The following is a 17,325-nucleotide window of genomic DNA, read 5'->3' as shown; positions in this document are numbered from 1 at the left end:
GAGATAGGTTTTAATCAATACGGTGATCAAAAGTTATGGGGATAAACAGGAAAATTAGAATTAAGGATTATCCAATCAACCTTGATGTTACTGAATGGCAAACAGGCTTGATAGGCCAAATAGCCCACTCTATTCCAGCATCTTATGGACCATATTTCTAGCCTTTGGCATTTTAATGAGTTTAGTCCTTTCTTGACTACACACAGTGATGTCTGTGTTCAACTAAGACCATAAGGCAAAGGAGCAGAAATTAGGCCTAGAGCCCATCCGAGTCTGCTCTGCCATTCAATCATGGCTGATGAGCTTCTCATCCCATTTTCCCACTTTCTCCCCATAACCCTTAATCCGCTTGATATTCAAGAACATATGTATCTCAGTCTTCAATGATCTAGCCTCCACAGCCTTCTGTGGCAATGATTCCACAGATTCATCACTTTCTGGCTGAAGAAGTCTTTCCTTATCTCTGTTCTAAAAGGTATTCCTTTTACTCTAAGGCTATGCCCTTGGTCCTGGTCTCTCCAACCAATTGCACCATCTTCCCGACATCTACTCTTTCCAGGCCATTCAGTATACAAACCTTCACAAACCTTGCAAAATTCAGTATTCTGTATATTTCAATTAGGTTCCCCCTCAACCTTCAAAACTTTGTCAAGTATAAACTGAAGTCCTCAAACATTCCTCATATGTTAAGCTTTTAATTCCTTGAACCTTTCTCACGAACCTCCTCTGAACATGCTCCAGGACCAGTACATCCTTCCTGAGATATGGAGCCCGAACTGTGCACAATATACCAAATGTTACCTGACAAAAATTCTAGTCTCCCCTAAAATTAAGAAAGTTTGCAATCAGTTATTGCATAAGGTGTCCAAATATTGTGAAAGTTAATATGAGTGACTGAATAGAAATAGGCATTGCTAGTGAATCGATTAATGTTCCTTTGTGATATTCCTTTTGTATTCATCCGACATCAGATCATCTTCAATAAGAGACAATATGACATTCAATGGTGTTACCATCTCTGAATCATCCACTACCAACATCCCGGGATTACAACTGACCAAAAACACAACTGGACTTGCCACATAAATACAGTGGCTAAAAGAGGATCAGAGGCGAGAAATACCACAGCAAGAACTCACCTCCTGATTTCCTAAAGCCTGTCCACCATTTACAAAGCACAAGTTATGTGATAGAATAATCTCTAAATGCCAAGTTGAGTACAGCTCCAACAATCACTCAAGAAATTTGACACCATCCAGGACAACTTGCTAGATTGGCACCACATCCATAAACATCCATTACTTCTATCACAGACCTTCATTAACAGCAGTGTCTCCTATTTAAAAGATGCACTGCAGAAATTCACCAAAGATCCTTAGACAGCACCTTCCAAACCTACAAGCATTTCCATTGAGAAGGACAAAGGCAGCAGATATATGGAAACATCATAATCTACAAGTTCTCCTCCAAGCCACTCACTACACTGACTTGGAAATATACTGTCGTTCCTTCACTGTCACTGTGTCAAAATCCTGGAATTCCCTGCGTAATGGCACTTAATGCCTACTATGGACTGCAAATGCTGAAGGTAGCAGCTCACAACCATCTTGTCAAGGGTCAACTCGGACGGGCAATAAATGCTACCAGCTAGTGATGCCTATATTCCCATGAGTGAATAAAAATAAAAGAGTGATATTTGAAATACCTTGCACATTGAAACTTTAATTTTCTTCTAACTGTAATGGTAGAAATGCAAGAGGCAACAGAGTCAGTCTTTCCTATACAAATGCTTTTCTTCATAGTTATGGGATCCAAGATTATAAGATTAACAGAAATTCAAATTTAAAGTTTCACTAGAAATTTATTATAGTCTCAGCAAAACATTATTTTGTTAATTTTTACTTAACAATACTCAAACTTCATTCATGATTTTACCTTGAATCAATTTACCAACAAGGTATCTACTATCAGTTGATGAAGGGACAGTGCAATTTCACACTAATTCAGTTACACATGGTCCCAGTTCTTCAGCTGGAAGATCACATTTCAGATGGTTGAAATAAAAGCTTGCCTATGGAAGGGCAACAAGTAAAAAGTATTGGGAACTCAACTAAATATTACAAATTATAGTAAATAATATTAAGCATATATTCATAAAAACAGCTTCAATCAACACTCCAGACACTGCTCCATACATCATGTTAGACTGCTAATAGTTATTAAAGGCAGCAGATCTATTAACAGCTCTGCATCTAAAATACAGTACTTACACCTTCCGCTGTTGGTCAATCCAGTACTTGCAGCTTTTCATTACAAAGTCACAGCCCATGCCTTCACCCCATTCCAGTCTCTCTGCCATACTATAATTGGCTTTGTACCATCTGTTGGTGGTGGTGGCAAATGATATTAGAAAAAGAAAAATATTACTATTAATACTTTTAATGACTATTGCCATACATTTGTAGCAGATAAAAACTAATCCACATTGATATAATTGAGCTTCAAACTCAAATTTACCTTTCTACAAATTTACTATTTTCATCTGAGGCCACTTTATTTAGGCAAGTCACAACAGCTTTTCATGCATCCTGATCACTGAATGCTCCTTTTTAATTAACATAAGAGTTGGATTTTAAGATTATAACACGCCAATTTGCGATAAAGCATGGCTCTGTATTAATGGATATCCATCTGACCTACGCATAAGTCATACTTGCAGGTGGCTAAGAATAAGATATTTGGACAGTTGAATTCCCTTTTTGCCTCAGGTATTGATTACTTTCATGACAGTCTCAAACTCTCATTCCAACTCAACAATCTTCCAACATAAAGTGGAATGACAGAAAGAGGAGTCAACTCATATTCATATGCAAACTATAAACTGGTTTCAGTGGATAGGTTGTCTGAAATGTTGTTGTAAACAATGCTTTTTGACTTTGCATTGAGTTGACACCATACTACATTCTCACGATCAATTAAAGTACTTTGCAGCTAATGCTTAATAAGGAAGTAGTAGTACTATAAAAGAACCCAATCTTAATCTAATGTCAAACCCCATTAAACCTAAACAGCTTCTGGCTTGCTCCTGAAAATGATGCAGCAATATTTTTTTTTAGAAGGCACAATATTTAATGTACTTGATAGGTTACTGAATTTATAATTGCAAAGACTGAATTATTAATGCAGAAAATTTGGAAATTAAAGGAGTTAATATCGCTGATTGTAAAATTGTTGAATTATCATAAAAGCCCAAGTAATGTTCCTAAGGGAAGAAAATCCTTCCATGTACACCACAGTTAACCTCTGTGACTCAGTTCCACAAGGACATGGTTGACATTTACATGCTCCCTGAATTCATGTAAGTGGAGATTGTGCTGTAGTGATAATGATACTAGACTTGTAATCCAGAGCTAATGTTTTGAAGACAAGAGTTCAAATTCCACCACAGCAGCCAATGGAATTTAGATTCAATTAAATTCATCTAGAACATCTCAGGAAAGGTAAGTCAGTAATAATCAGCTGTTGTACAAAAGAAAATTCTGACTCACCAATGCCCTTTAGAGAAGGAAGTCAAACATTCTTACATGGTCTGGTCTCTTGTGTAACAAGATCCTTAAGATTTACTTAGTTAAACATTTAACAGTTTGTAACAGAAATTAGGGACGGGCCTTTCAGTGACACACACATCCCATGAACAAATAAAAGAAGCCATTTATTTGTAAACATACTTAAACAATGATGAATGGACAATAAGTGTAGGTCTGGAAAAGCACAGCTGATCAGGCAGCATCCGGGGAGCAGGAGAATCAACATTTCGAGCATAAGTTCTTCATCAGGAATTACTGTATTCCTTGACTCTGATCTCCAGCATCTGCAGTCCTCACTTTCTCCCAAGTGCAGGTCTTGCTAAGTAGTATAAAAGCCTGAGAATTCCTTCTCAAACTTGACTGAAACTGCACTGCAAAATGACCAGGTGATGCACTGTAACTGAAGACTTTATGAATTTAATGTTAGATAAATACTGGATGCTCCTAAACATGCTCCAAGAAAATGGAATCAGCAAACTGAGTGAATGAACTCTGTACAGATATCCTACTCTGCCAAATCATTTGATCACTAATATGATTCAAATGTGCTAACTGCATAACTCACTTCCTAAATTTGTGCCCAGATGCTTCAGTATGACTAATATCTGAAATACAGATGTAACAAACAAATTTAAGAAGTTAGAATTGCACAAGATTTGGATTTTCAACTCCTTCAAGAATTAGTTAACGTGCATTTGTCTACCACATATTTGTTTACTCATACAATCTATAAAAATAAGTGACACAAGCTAATCTGTCACATAAGCAAATGAGAGTAAAAGGACCTTTTCAGCAAATTACATGCTGCATAAAACAAGTTTTCTAACATCATTTTCCATTCTAATTTTAAATACTTTGTTTAGCCAGAAAGATCCAAGATCTTAAGTGTTGCGCAAAAGCTGGAGGTCTGTTGGAATCATTGTTAGAAATGTTCTGCGCACTTTTTCTCTTTCCCAGTGTTTATAACTTTGTTTTTAATCCATACTTTTTGAAATGTTTTAAATATTTTGATTGAACTTAGAATAAAAATACAGAAAAAGGTTTCCCAAGCTGTTCCACAACGTGAAAATCTGCTCACATGTGATCTATCTTACCCTGTATCTTCTAAAGCTGCCAAGGTTAACCTGGAGAAAACTCTGTTTTGTGTGTGAGATCCTGTCATTGCTTCATTCTGGGTAGAAACAGAAGAACAAAATATCATCAAGAACTTAAAAGGACAAGCAAATCAAATAGGATTTGCTTTCTTTTTGAATTCATAGTGATTATAAAAATGAAAGAGCCCACATTTTCCTGTTTCTCTCTTTTGGCAAAGATAAAGGTCCAACTATCTTTAAGTAGAGACTCACTAAATCACACACCTTTCATAATTCATGACAAGCTGGGAGATTCAAACCTCAATCTTGATCAATGCTTGACTCAATTCATTCGACAGCAAATTATTTCTTCCGCCTTTCCTCATTTTGAAACACTTTAGCAAATGGAAGATTAACCTATCATCTTTTATGATGTGGAGTTGCCAGTGTTGGACAGGGGTGGACAAAGTCAGAAGTCACATTACATCAGGTTATCATTCAACAGGTTTAATTGAAATCACAAGCTTTCGGAACGCTACTCCTTTGTCAGGTGAAGCTGTACTCTGAAAGCTTATGATTTCAAATAAACCTGTTAGACTATAACCTGGTGTCATGTGACTTCTGACTTTATCATCTTTTATGGCATTGTATCACATACTGCTGCTCAATGTAAAAGACACAATCAAGTTAAAACCTACATTACTTCCTAAAAGCAAATCTACAAAGGGAAATTATTATCAGTGTTCAAATCACATGAAAACAACGGACAGAGAAAGACATTTTAATTAAATTATTCACTAAATATTGGTGATGCACACATCCTATTAACAGTTAAAACTTTCCCTTCTGAAATTTGTGATGCAATTTTATTTATAAATTATTTATAAAATTGCACACACCTTAGTCTGAATTCCAGTTTATCCGATGGGTTGGAATAAATTGCCATTAATTTCATTAGGGAGGTGGCGGCCTCGTGGTATTATTGCAGGGCTGTTAATTCAGAGACTCAGGTAATACTCTAGGGACCTGAGCGGGAATCCTGCCACAGCAGATGTTGGAATTTGAATTCAATGAAAATATCAAATTAGAAGTCTAATGATATCCATGAATCCATTGTCAAATGTCAGAAAAATCCATCTGGTTGACTGGTGTCCTTTAGAGAAGCAAACTGCCATCCTTATCTGGTTGCACCGACCTGTGGTTCCAGACCCAAGGTAATGTGGTAGATGGGAAATAAATGCTGGCCCAGCCAGTAGTGCCCTCATCCCGTGAATGTGTTTTTAAAAAATACTGTCCATTAACCAAAGATCTGTGATTGGGTAAACTGGGACATCGGAAATCTGGCTCACTTTATTCTCTAAGCTTTCACATTATCCCAGGTTGAGAAATCTAACCTTTCAATCTGTGGTCTAAGACATTCCAGCAAAGATCTTTTAGATTTCATTAGAACTTTTGTTTTTTTAATTCACACATGGGACGTGGGCACCCTTGGCTGGGCCAACATTCATTGGTCATCCTCAGAAAGTGGTGGTGAGTTGCATTCTTGAACTGCTAAATTCCATTCGGTTAGGTAGACCAACAATGCCATCAGAGAGTGTTCCAGGATTTTGACAGTGTATGGAAGGAATGATGATGTATTGCCAAGTCTGGAAGCACAGTGGTTTAGAAGGGAATTGATTTGATTGATTTATTACTGTCACATATACCAAGGTACAGTGTAAAGTGTTGTTTTGCATGTTTTACAGGCATATCGTACTATAAAAGTGCATCAGGGTAACAGAACCGAGTGCACGATACAGCTGCTGAGAAGGTACAAGAGAAATCAAACTTAACACTTAAGAGGTCCAGTCAAAAATCTGGTAACTGCGGGAAGAAGCTGTTCTTGAGTCTGATCAATCGTGTATTCAAAATTTTATACCTTCTGCCCAACAGAAGAGGATGGAAGAAAATATAACCTGAATGGGAGGAGTGGTTGATTATGTTGATTGCTTTCCCAATGCAGCAGGAAGTACAGATGAAGTCAATGGTTGGAAGATTGGCTTGCGTGATAGACTGGGTTGTGTTCACAACTTTCTGTAGTATCTTGTGGTCTTGGGAAGAGCAGCTGCCACACCATGCCACTAAGCACTCTCTCTCTTTCCTGTACGCGGTCTTGTCATTGTTTGAGATTGGTCCTACAACGGTGGTGTCGTCATCTAACATGTAAATTAAGTTGGGGCAGAATTTGGCCATGTAGTCACATGTGCATAAGTAGTACAGTAGGGGGCTGAGTAGCAACCTCACGGGAATCTGGTGTTGAGGATTATCATCAAGGTGTTGTCATCACCTATCCTTACTGACCGCTGTCTATTGGTCAGGAAATCACAAATCCAGTTACAGAAAGAGACTTAGGTTTGGAGGTGAGGTTGTTTGAAATTTTGACAGAACATTAGTCAATAAATAGGAACCTGATGTAGACATTCTTGTTATCCAGATGTTCCAGAATAAATGTAGACCAGGGAGACAGCTTCTGCCATGGACGTGTTGCGTTGGTAGGTGATTTGCAAAAGATCAAGGCAACCTGGGAGGCTGCAGTTAATGTAAGCCATGACCAACCTCTCGACACTTCATACTTATGACCTTATGCTGCCGAGAAAGTCTTGATGCAGTAGCTGAAGGTGGTTGGGCCAAGGTCATATTGTGAGGAACACTTGTAGAGATGTCCAAGCATTGAGATACTTCATAATTATCAATTTGCAGGTGGTGGTGTTCCATGTCTTTGCCACCCTTGTCCTTCAAGATGGTGGTGGTCCTGGGATTGGAAAACACTGACTAACAAGCCTCGGTGAATTTCTGCAGTGCATCTTGCAGACAGTTGACACTGTTGCTACTGAGCATCAGTGGTGGAGAAACTGAATTTTTGCTTTGACCTGGAAGATGTCAGGTTTCTTGAGTGTGACCACAGTTGCACTGATCCAGGCAAGCGGGGAGTATTCTGTCACACTCCTGAATTGTGCCTTTCAGACAGTGTTCAGATTTTAAGAAGTCAGGAGGTAAGTTACTTGTTGCAAAATTCCTAGCCTCTAACCTCCACTGTACTTATATAACTAGTCCAGTTCAGTTTCTGGTCAATTGTAACTCTCAGGATGTGGATGGGTGGGGATTCAATGATGGTGATAATCTCTCTTCTTGCAAATGGTCGTTGTATGGCACTTATGTGACTTGATTGCTGCTCGTCATGTGTCAGCCCAGTCTCTGTTGCATTTTGGCACTAGACTGCTTCAATATCGGAGTTGTTGTGAAATATGCTGAACAGTGTGTAATTGTCAGTGAACATCCCCACTTCTGCTGGTGAGAAAGTCATTGGTGAAATAGTTGAAAGTGGTTAGGCCAAGAACACCACCCTGAAGAACATTTGCAGAGATGCCCAGGCACTGAGAGGACTGAATTCCAAGCACAATAATCCTTTGTGCAGGTATGACTGTAGCTAGTGGGGTGCTTTCCCCTTGATTCCCACTGATTATGGTTTTGCTAAAGACACGTTGGCCAAACGCAACCTTGAGGTCAAGGACAGTCAGCCTCACCTCATTATTACCTTGAAGTTTAAAGATCATGTTGTTCTACTAGCTTTATTTACTCTACATTTACAAATATAGTCTACATTCACAAATCATATCAGGGAAGTCTTCCTAAGTGAGTAGCAACAGATCTGAACTATTTTCAAAGCTTGGTTACAAATTCTGTAGTTTTCAACTGTAAATGATGAACAATTAAATCAGAATGTAACTTTCAAGAATAAAAAAAATCCAGAACATTAACTTCACTATCTAATTAGCCTTTGCAAAACCACATGTATGTGCCACAAAGAGAGAAATGGACTATGGGACTAATTTTAATATTAACTGACATTTTAATGTAAAACCCACAAACAGGAGCTTTTAGCGTGATTAGGCTTTGTAAAAGAAGTTGTTATAGTTTCTGCTGCTCTGCTTAAGGACAAACACAACTGTTTACTATTAAACCAATTCCCTTCACGTCAAAATCGTTCAGCGTTTCTGTTCTATCTGAATGAGATATTTGTGAAAACTAACATTTTCACTACTATTATGAATGTAATCCTCAGCAGAAATAATTTGTATAGACTGTAGCTTCAGTGAAACACTTGTTTCTTAAATTAACTTGAAAATCATGAATCAATCTTACCTCCAGCAATCTCTTTTCCCAGTGATTCAGTTCAGTACCCATTCCACCTTGATTCTCAAGTTCCATTCCTTCGAGACTTGGGCAGTTAAAGTGGTTCTGAGCTTCTTTCTACATAAAACATAACCAGATTTAACTGTTACAGTAAAAATAAATTTTCCAGCTAAATAACTTTTATGAATTAACTGCAAAATAGATAGAGGCGGAGCAGTCACAATAATGTCATTGGACCAATAATCCAGAAAGCCAGGCTAATATTCTGGGAACACAAAGCCAACCACAGCAGCTCATGAAATTTGAATTAAATAAAATCTGGAATTAATAACAAGTCTAATGACAACTATTCTAACAACTGTTGAATGCCATAAAAACCCATCTAGTTCACTAATGCCCTTTAGAAATTTGCTGCCTTTATTTAGCGTAGCCTACATGTGATTCCATCCTCTCAGAATATGTCTGACTGTAACAGGCCCTTTGAAATTGCCTCGCAAGCCAATTAACTGTATCAAACTATTATGAAATCTGAAGAATGGAATGAAACCAGGCAGACCACCTGGCATCAACCTTGGCACTGAAAATAATGATGATAATACGGCAAAATTTGTCTTAGACATTGGAACTCCTGGAACTTGAGCCAAAATTGGGAGTAATCTTCCACAGACTAGTTAAGCAACAGTATGACAGTGTGATACTCTCAGAATCATATCTTAAAGATAATGTCCAAGACACCCAATATCACCATTCCTGAAATTCCAGCAGGACAGAATAATCAGCTGTGATGGCACAGTGGTATACTATGAAGAAAGAGTTGCCCTAAGAGTCCTCAGCGTTGACTGTGGACCCTGTGAAATCTCACAGTATCAAGTCAAAACATGGGCAAAGTTATTGCCTGCTGATTATGGCCTCCTGCTCACAAAACCACCTGCAACTAGCCTCCAGTACTCCTCCAATCTGTACACCATTTGGAGGAAGCACGGGGTAGTGTGAAAGAGCACATTCGGTCATATCAATACGTGAAAAATACATTTACTCTTCTGCTGTTTTCTGTCAGTCAATCCTCTATTAATTCCATCATTTTGTTTCTCTCAGAATGCTTTATTGAAAAGTTGTTTACGCCAATATGTCATCTACTGCAATCCCATTTTCCAACATGAAAGTTTAAAAAAAGTTATTTTTGTTAATACTCACAACAACACGTGGAGTTACAAGGAGGAGGACCTCATGATTAAGTTTTTTGTTTCCCCTTATATCCCATAACCTTGATGCCTTGCGTGCAACTTTGTCACTCCACTGATACAATCCAAGCCTATTCAAATACAAATGTGCAAGCTGTGATTACAATGCAGTTCAAGGTATTTAAAAAAAAATCTAACCAGCAGTGACTACAGATGATAACTTATAGCTCTGGCAAGTATTTTGGCTTATGATTGAGCAAACAAACATGTATTCAAACTACAAGATGTATTTTAAAACACACCTTACACTAGATAACAACAAAATGTGTTCTCTCAAAGTTTAAAAAATGCACAAAACATCCTGCTTACGATTCATTAAAAGATGGAAGACCATTTGCCTTTCTTGCAGTTAAAGGTTTTCCCTCATCATCACGGTAGAAAGCAAAAAGTCCTGCAGAGAAGCCCTGAAATGTAACAGAAAAGAAACACCTTTTCATATTTGGAATAACTGTATCTTAATAAAACTAGGCACATCATATCCCTCATGGTTTCAAAATAACATTTAATGATGAGCTTTGCAAATTGAAAATGAACATAAGTCGCAGTGAACCTACCAAAGCATGGACAATTTCATGCTTCACAGTTGACAACATGCCCTTGAACTCTTGTGGCTCAGTGGGAATCATACCTGGACATAGGTTTGCATATCCTGCAATAGGCCTGCAAAATCAAGGGAAGTAATTCACTTATATAAATAACAATAGTAAATAATATTACAAATACTAGCTTTTCTAAAGTTTCATTTGAAAATAGTTTCTATATTGAACTACTTGTTCATTAAAAAAATCTATAAAACATTAATAGTACAGATGCATTTTATAAATAAAGACAATTCTTACATACCAGAAGAACTTACTAGGCTTTGTTGTGCCAAAATTCTAGGAGGTGAATAATTCAACAATTACTTTTGTGAGCAAAAAGAGATTTGGAATGGAGACAGATAAAAATATGACTACCATTATAACATCACTGCATTTTTTCTTTTTATATTTTGTGGAAAAAGACTGCAACAGCTGAATCAGATTTTGAACATTTTCAATCTTCACAACTTTTCATGAGTATTCTGCTTCTAATTTCTGGCTGCAGAATAATCTAGTCTGGGATCTGAATATTGAAGGGTATGTGACACTTAAGAAGGACAGGAAGCTGAAAAAGTGTGCAGGAATGACTCTGGTTAATAAAGTTGATACTAACACGATAGATGGAAATGACTTTAATTCAGGAAACCAGGATACGGAAGCAGTTTGGGTACAGATGAGGATTTTTTTCATGGGAATGAGTGGGTCGCTGGCCAAGCCAGCATTTATTCCCCATGCTCAATTGTCTAGAAGGCAGCTAAGAGAAAACCACATTGCTGTGGGTCCACAATCACATGTAGGCCAGACCAGATAAAGATGGCAGATGCCTTCCCTAAAAGATGTTAATGAACCAGATGGATTTTCCAACAATTGACAATGGATTCACAATCATCATTAGGCTCTTACTTACAGATTTTGTCGAATTCAAACTATGCTATCTGCCATGGCGTGATTCGAACCTGGGTCCCAGAATATTATCTGGATCTCTGGATTAACAGTCTAGCAATAATACCGCTAGGCCATTGTCTCCCCTTTAATAAAGGGGAGAGGTTTTGTGTGGGAACTGTGTACAGGCCACGAACAGTAACGACATGGTAGGAAAGTGTATCAAGGAAGAAATAATGGGAGCTTGTCAAAAGTGTACAGCAATTATCACAGGGGATTTTGACCTACACAGGAAAAAGTAGTCAAGGATGGAATTAATTGCATGTTTTTGAGATAATTACTGAGACCAGAATAGTATGGTACCACCCAGAGAGCAGACTAAACTAGACCTGGTTGTGACCAATGAAATAGGAATAAGTACTGATGTCATAGTGAAGTGCCCATGGGTTACAGCAACTATAATATGATTGAATTGTACGTACAGTTTAGGGAAGAGAAGTGTAGGCCCAACCATTATTTTGAATGTAAATAAGAGCAATTATGAGGACATGAAAGCAGAGCTAGGGAAAGTGGACTGGAAAGTTAGGTTAAGGGATAAGTCAATAGTGACAAACATTTATTCCAGAGAGTATAGAATAGATATTTTTCAACAAGTAAGAAAAATTCCATTGGATGGACCTACCATGTGTAGTTAACTAAACCAAAAGTAAAAGATGGGTTGAAACTCAAAGGGCACCATATAATTTGGCAAATATAGATCACAGCTGTACGAAGATGTAGGTGTATTGTATCTTTAAGAGATTAAAAGCTAGCAGAACTACCTGACACAGTATCAAGTGTTCTGAATAAGGTAACAATGTAACACTTGGTCGAAAGCTAGATTAGCTGGGTTGCCTGGAAATGACAAAAACAAATTCAAACTAGGCCAATCAGTTTAAATTATACCCTGAAAATTACCAAACTCCAATCAAGTTTGAATTTAGTATATTTACAATCTTAAAAGCCAATGAAACAATTCAATGCTTTGGGGTATAAGACTGGGGAAAACTGAACAGTTGAGGAGAACTGCAAAGCCACCAGCATCTGCAGACTGCCCAGAGAATAGCTCTCTTAAAGTTCTCTCACAGAATAGCTCTCTCTTAGTGATCAGTGACCTGTGAAACAGAAAACCCCAACAAGAAGAAAAGAAGACTGAGGAAGAGAAGATTTGACATCTAGCTGGTTTTGAAAACTTGAATTTTTGGTAAATCTTAATTGGGGGGGTTTATGGGACTATTATTGTAGAAGGGGAAGGTAAAAGATAGATTAGAGGAAGGAGCTGTAAATAGTTGTTAATTATTCTATTATACTTTAAGAAATAAAGTTGTTAATTCTTATTTTAAATAGTTCTTGGCCTCTCGAATTTTCAAAGATTACTGCATGGGATAATTATTTTCTGTGGTTAAAAACAATGACTGCAGACGCTGGAAACCAGATTCTGGATCAGTGGTGCTGGAAGAGCACAGCAGTTCAGGCAGCATCCAAAGTGCAGCGAAAGCGATGTTTCGGGCAAAAGCCCTTCATCAGGAATATTATTTTCTGTGTTGCTGATTTAAATCAAGCAGGAGGGTTTACCCAATGTCAAAACACAGATCAGAAGATGTGCTGCTGTGGCTTAATGGATTAAAGTGCTTGCTGTGTTCATTTCTCAGTAGTGCCTTCTGTCTTCAGGAAAACTTTTTTATATTGACATGTAGATGGTCTTACAAAAGATGTTATAGTGTTAGAGCTAATTCTGGGAAATGAAGCCAGATAGGTATTTGAGGTTGCGCCGTAGTGATAGCAACCACAATACAAAAAAATTTGTTATCGACAAAGATGGCATGCAGATGGATTGTTTCGGTGGGAGGTAGATTATATTAAACTAAGCTCAAAGTAGACAGGGTACAGTTCCTGGAAGGAAAATCCATAGCAAAAGAGCAAGAGGCATTCAAAGAGAAATTGAGTATAGGTATAAGATGTTCCCACTAGGGTTGAATGTACAAGCAACAGCCTAGGAAATACTGAATATCTAGAAATATTCAGAACAGGATACAAAGGATAACAGAGGAAACGAATCAATGGAAGACTTCGTGATGCATTGAATGTGTAGAGAAGGAACTTAAGAAAGGATGTAGGAGAGCGAAGAGAGAAGGCATAAAAAAAACACTGGTGGGCAAAATTAGGGAGAATCCCAAGATACCCTACAAGTGTATCATGAGGAAGAGAATAACCAATGAAATAGTAGGGCTCTTTAGGGACTGGTGGGAATCTGTGTGGAGCCAGAGGACATTGGTAGAGTATTAAGTATTTCATATCTGTTCACTAGGAAAGAGGAGGATATAGATACAGAATAATGGCAAAAGGCCTCTTCTGCATTGTATGATTCTAAGAATGGACAGAATATAAAGAACTCTCAAAAGATTAATAAGGAGGGAAATATTAGTGGGAAGCCAGAGGATTGAGAAGCATTTAAAAACCAGCACAGGACAACCAAAAAGCAATAAGAGGGGAGAAGATGAAACATGACAGTAAACTAGCTTGTGACATAAAAGAGTTTTTATCAGATATACAAAAGATAAAGAGAGGCAAGAGAAGACATTGGACCACTGGAAAATGAGGCTGGAAAAATAGTAATGGGAAAACATAAAATGGCTGAGGAAGTGACTAGGGACTTCGCATCAGTTTTCACAGTGGAAGACACAGTAAAATATCAGAACTTCCAAGAGATTCATGTGCTGAGGTGAGTGTAGTGGCCATCACTAAGGACAAGGTGTGAAGGTGGATAAGTCAGCTGGACCAGATGAACTAGCCCACAAGGTTCTGAAAGCGATAGTTGTGGAGGCATTGGTGGTAATCTTTCAGGAATTGCTGGAGTCAGAGAGATTCCGATAAGACTAGATAATGATTATTGTGACACGCCTGATAAGGGAGGTAGGGAAACAGAAAATGGAAAATTATCAGCCAGTTAGTCTGACATCGGTCACTGGTCAAGTTTTAGAGTTCATTATTAGTAGAGTATCTTTAGAATTGAGAGTAGAGTAACTTCATTTGTTATTTCTACCATATACAGCTGGTACAATAACAACGAGACAGCATTCCTCCAGGACCAAGATGCTATATGAAAACACAGACTACACAGGGCAGCATAAAGTACATGGAAAAGTGCAAAACATGTAAGACAGCACAGTAATTCCTGACAAAACAAGACAATAGGTACAGTGGTAGACAAATTACACTAATAATGAATGATCATTAATAAAACATTCAAAAATTTGTCCAAGAATTGCAAAATGGGATAGAATGTGATCATATAGTGTTAAGGAGTCTGATGGCTTGGGGAAGAAACTATTGCACAGGCTGGCTGTTAGAGACTGAATGCTAAGGTATCTGCTGCCAGATGGCAGGAGGGAGAAGAATTTGAACGAAGGCTGTTAGACTTGCAAATGCAGCGTGTGATGTAAGTGTCTGTAACGGAGGGAAGGAAGACCCTGTGATGTTCTCAGCTGTCCAGTCTTACGGTCCGAGACGGTTCAGGAATTGCAATTCCTCTCAGGGTACTCTCAATGAACCTTCTGTAGAATATGGTGACGATGGAGGATGGGAATTGGGCTCTCTTGGCTATGGAACTGGTATTGAGGGACCAGGTGAGATTCTCTGCCAGATGGACACCAAGAAATTTCGTGCTCTTCACGATCTCCACGGGGGAGCTGTCAATGTCCAGCAGAGAGCAAATGCTCTGTTTCCTCCTGAAGTCAACAACTATCTCTTTCATTTTGTCCACGTTCAGAAACAGGTTTTTGATGCTGCACCAGCCTGTTAGCCACTGCACCTCCTTTCTGTATGCTGACTCATCGTTCTTGCTAATGAGACCCATTACCGCCATGTCATCAGCTAACTTAATAATATGATTTGAGCTGTGCATTGCCGCATGGTCATGTGTCAGCAAGGTGAACAGCAGTGGACCATGCACACAGCCCTGGAGGGCCCCTGTCCTCCGTGTGATGGCATTGGAGATGCTGTTCCCTATCTGGACTGACTGAGGTCTCCCATTCAAGAAGTGCAGGATCCAGTAACAGAGGGAGGTATTCAAGCCCAGCAATTTCAGCTTTCCAATCAGGTGCTGAGGAATGATAGTATGAACAGTAATCTGACATAGGTGTCCTTCTTTTCCAGGTAGGTAAGGGCCAGATAGAGGGTGATGGAGGCATCATCTATTGTGCGGATGGGACGATAGGTGAACTGCAGGGTGTCCAGTGAGGGAGACAGCAGGGTCTTGATATGCCTCATCATTAGCCTCTTGAAATACTTCATGATGATGGGTGTTAATGCAATGGGGCAGGAGTCATTAAGGCAGAACACTGAAGACTTCTTCGGCACGATGGTAGCGGCCTTGAAGCACATTGGAATTATGGTGCAATTCAGGGAGATATTAAAAATGTCCATGAGGGGGGATCCAAGATGGCGGCGACCCAGCAAGACTGAGTCCACAGTGCTCTACCCAAAACTTGGGAAAAGTGGGCTATCCACCCCCACCACACTCACTAAACCATTTATAATAGTTGTTAACCTTAAATAGTTACCTATTAGTACATTTAAATAGTCTAATACTAGCTGGAAAATGAGTAAAGGGAAGGGAACAGGCGGCTCTAAGAAAGCAGGGACCCCTCCCCCACCCTTTCCCTTTTCAGCTGCAACAAAGGTGTCTTCAGCTACTTCAGGAGATTTACCAATGAAGATGAGCTTTGAGGAGATGTTTGCCAGGTGGGAGGCGAAGATTGATGCTTTTATCGATGAGTCTCGGCAGAGCAGAGAAGCACTATCAGCCGAGCTGCAGAAGCAGGGCAGAGACATTCAGGAATTGGAGTGCCGAGTCAGAGAGGTGGAGTCGAAGGCCGCAGCCTCAGAGACTGGGATAAAATCAACAGCCGACCACATCCGTTTTCTCGAGAATCGAGTCCAGAACCTAGAAAACCACATTGATGACCTCGAAAATCGATGTCGTAGAAAAAATATTCGGTTGTTGGGCCTTCCCGAGCAGGAAGAGGGAGGCCAGCTGACAGCATTCTTAGAGCATTGGCTGCCACAACTTTTAAATCTGCAGGCTGGATCAGGCCAGGTAAGGGTAGAATGGGCCTACCGGGTCACAGTACGTGGGCCCGGCTCAACCCAGCGCCCACGCCCGGTCCTGTTCCAGCTGCAGAGCTATAGGGAGAGGCAGATGCTCCTGGAAGCCTCAAGAAATCTGGGAAAAGATCCCCAAGCTATGACCCACAAAGGATCCAGGATCATGCTGTTCCAGGACTTCTCCCCAGCTTTGGTCCGAAAGAGGAAGGCATTCAATGAGGCGAAGAAGCGTTTAAGGGACTTAAATATCCAGTACTCCTTACGATATCCAGCGACGCTACGCCTTAGCCACGAAGGATCCATATATAACTTCGGATCACCGGAGAAGGCTAAGGAATTCTTGGACTCTCTTAGATAAGCTGTAAGAGAGTGTGGACGCTGGTCTGCCTTTCCCATTATTTTGGTTTACATCCCTTCATCTTTTCTTATCTTTCCCCCTATGTGTGTATGTATATATATATATGTTGGGGCGTTTGGTTAATGTTGATGGGGGGAGGTGGTTACCTTATTCTATTTTACTTCTGTTTTTAGGAGCGGGGTTGTTTTTCTTTCCCCTGTTATTTTGTGGTATTATATTTAAGTGTTACGTGTTGAGATTGTAATCTTATAGTTATATATGGTATTAATATTCCCAAATATATTT

General features: G+C 39.1%; 1 protein-coding gene across 1 annotated transcript in view; it reads right to left on the bottom strand.

Moving 5' to 3' along the window:
• The window catches only part of lmln (leishmanolysin-like (metallopeptidase M8 family)), a 79,780-nt gene that overhangs the window by 14,656 nt on the left and 47,799 nt on the right, over positions 1-17,325 (bottom strand). The window contains exons 7-12 of the mRNA XM_060827858.1: positions 10,629-10,734; positions 10,384-10,478; positions 10,028-10,145; positions 8,843-8,950; positions 4,682-4,758; positions 2,271-2,381 (exon numbers count right to left, since the gene is read on the bottom strand). Coding sequence (XP_060683841.1) covers positions 2,271-2,381; positions 4,682-4,758; positions 8,843-8,950; positions 10,028-10,145; positions 10,384-10,478; positions 10,629-10,734 — 615 coding nt within the window. The remainder of the gene's footprint in view (positions 1-2,270; positions 2,382-4,681; positions 4,759-8,842; positions 8,951-10,027; positions 10,146-10,383; positions 10,479-10,628; positions 10,735-17,325) is intronic.

The sequence above is a fragment of the Hemiscyllium ocellatum genome, chromosome 7 (genome assembly GCF_020745735.1).
Source record: "Hemiscyllium ocellatum isolate sHemOce1 chromosome 7, sHemOce1.pat.X.cur, whole genome shotgun sequence".
In the NCBI taxonomy this organism is placed as follows: domain Eukaryota; kingdom Metazoa; phylum Chordata; class Chondrichthyes; order Orectolobiformes; family Hemiscylliidae; genus Hemiscyllium; species Hemiscyllium ocellatum.
Note: the sequence above shows the minus strand (reverse complement) of the source record. Positions and strands in the feature narration are given on the sequence as shown.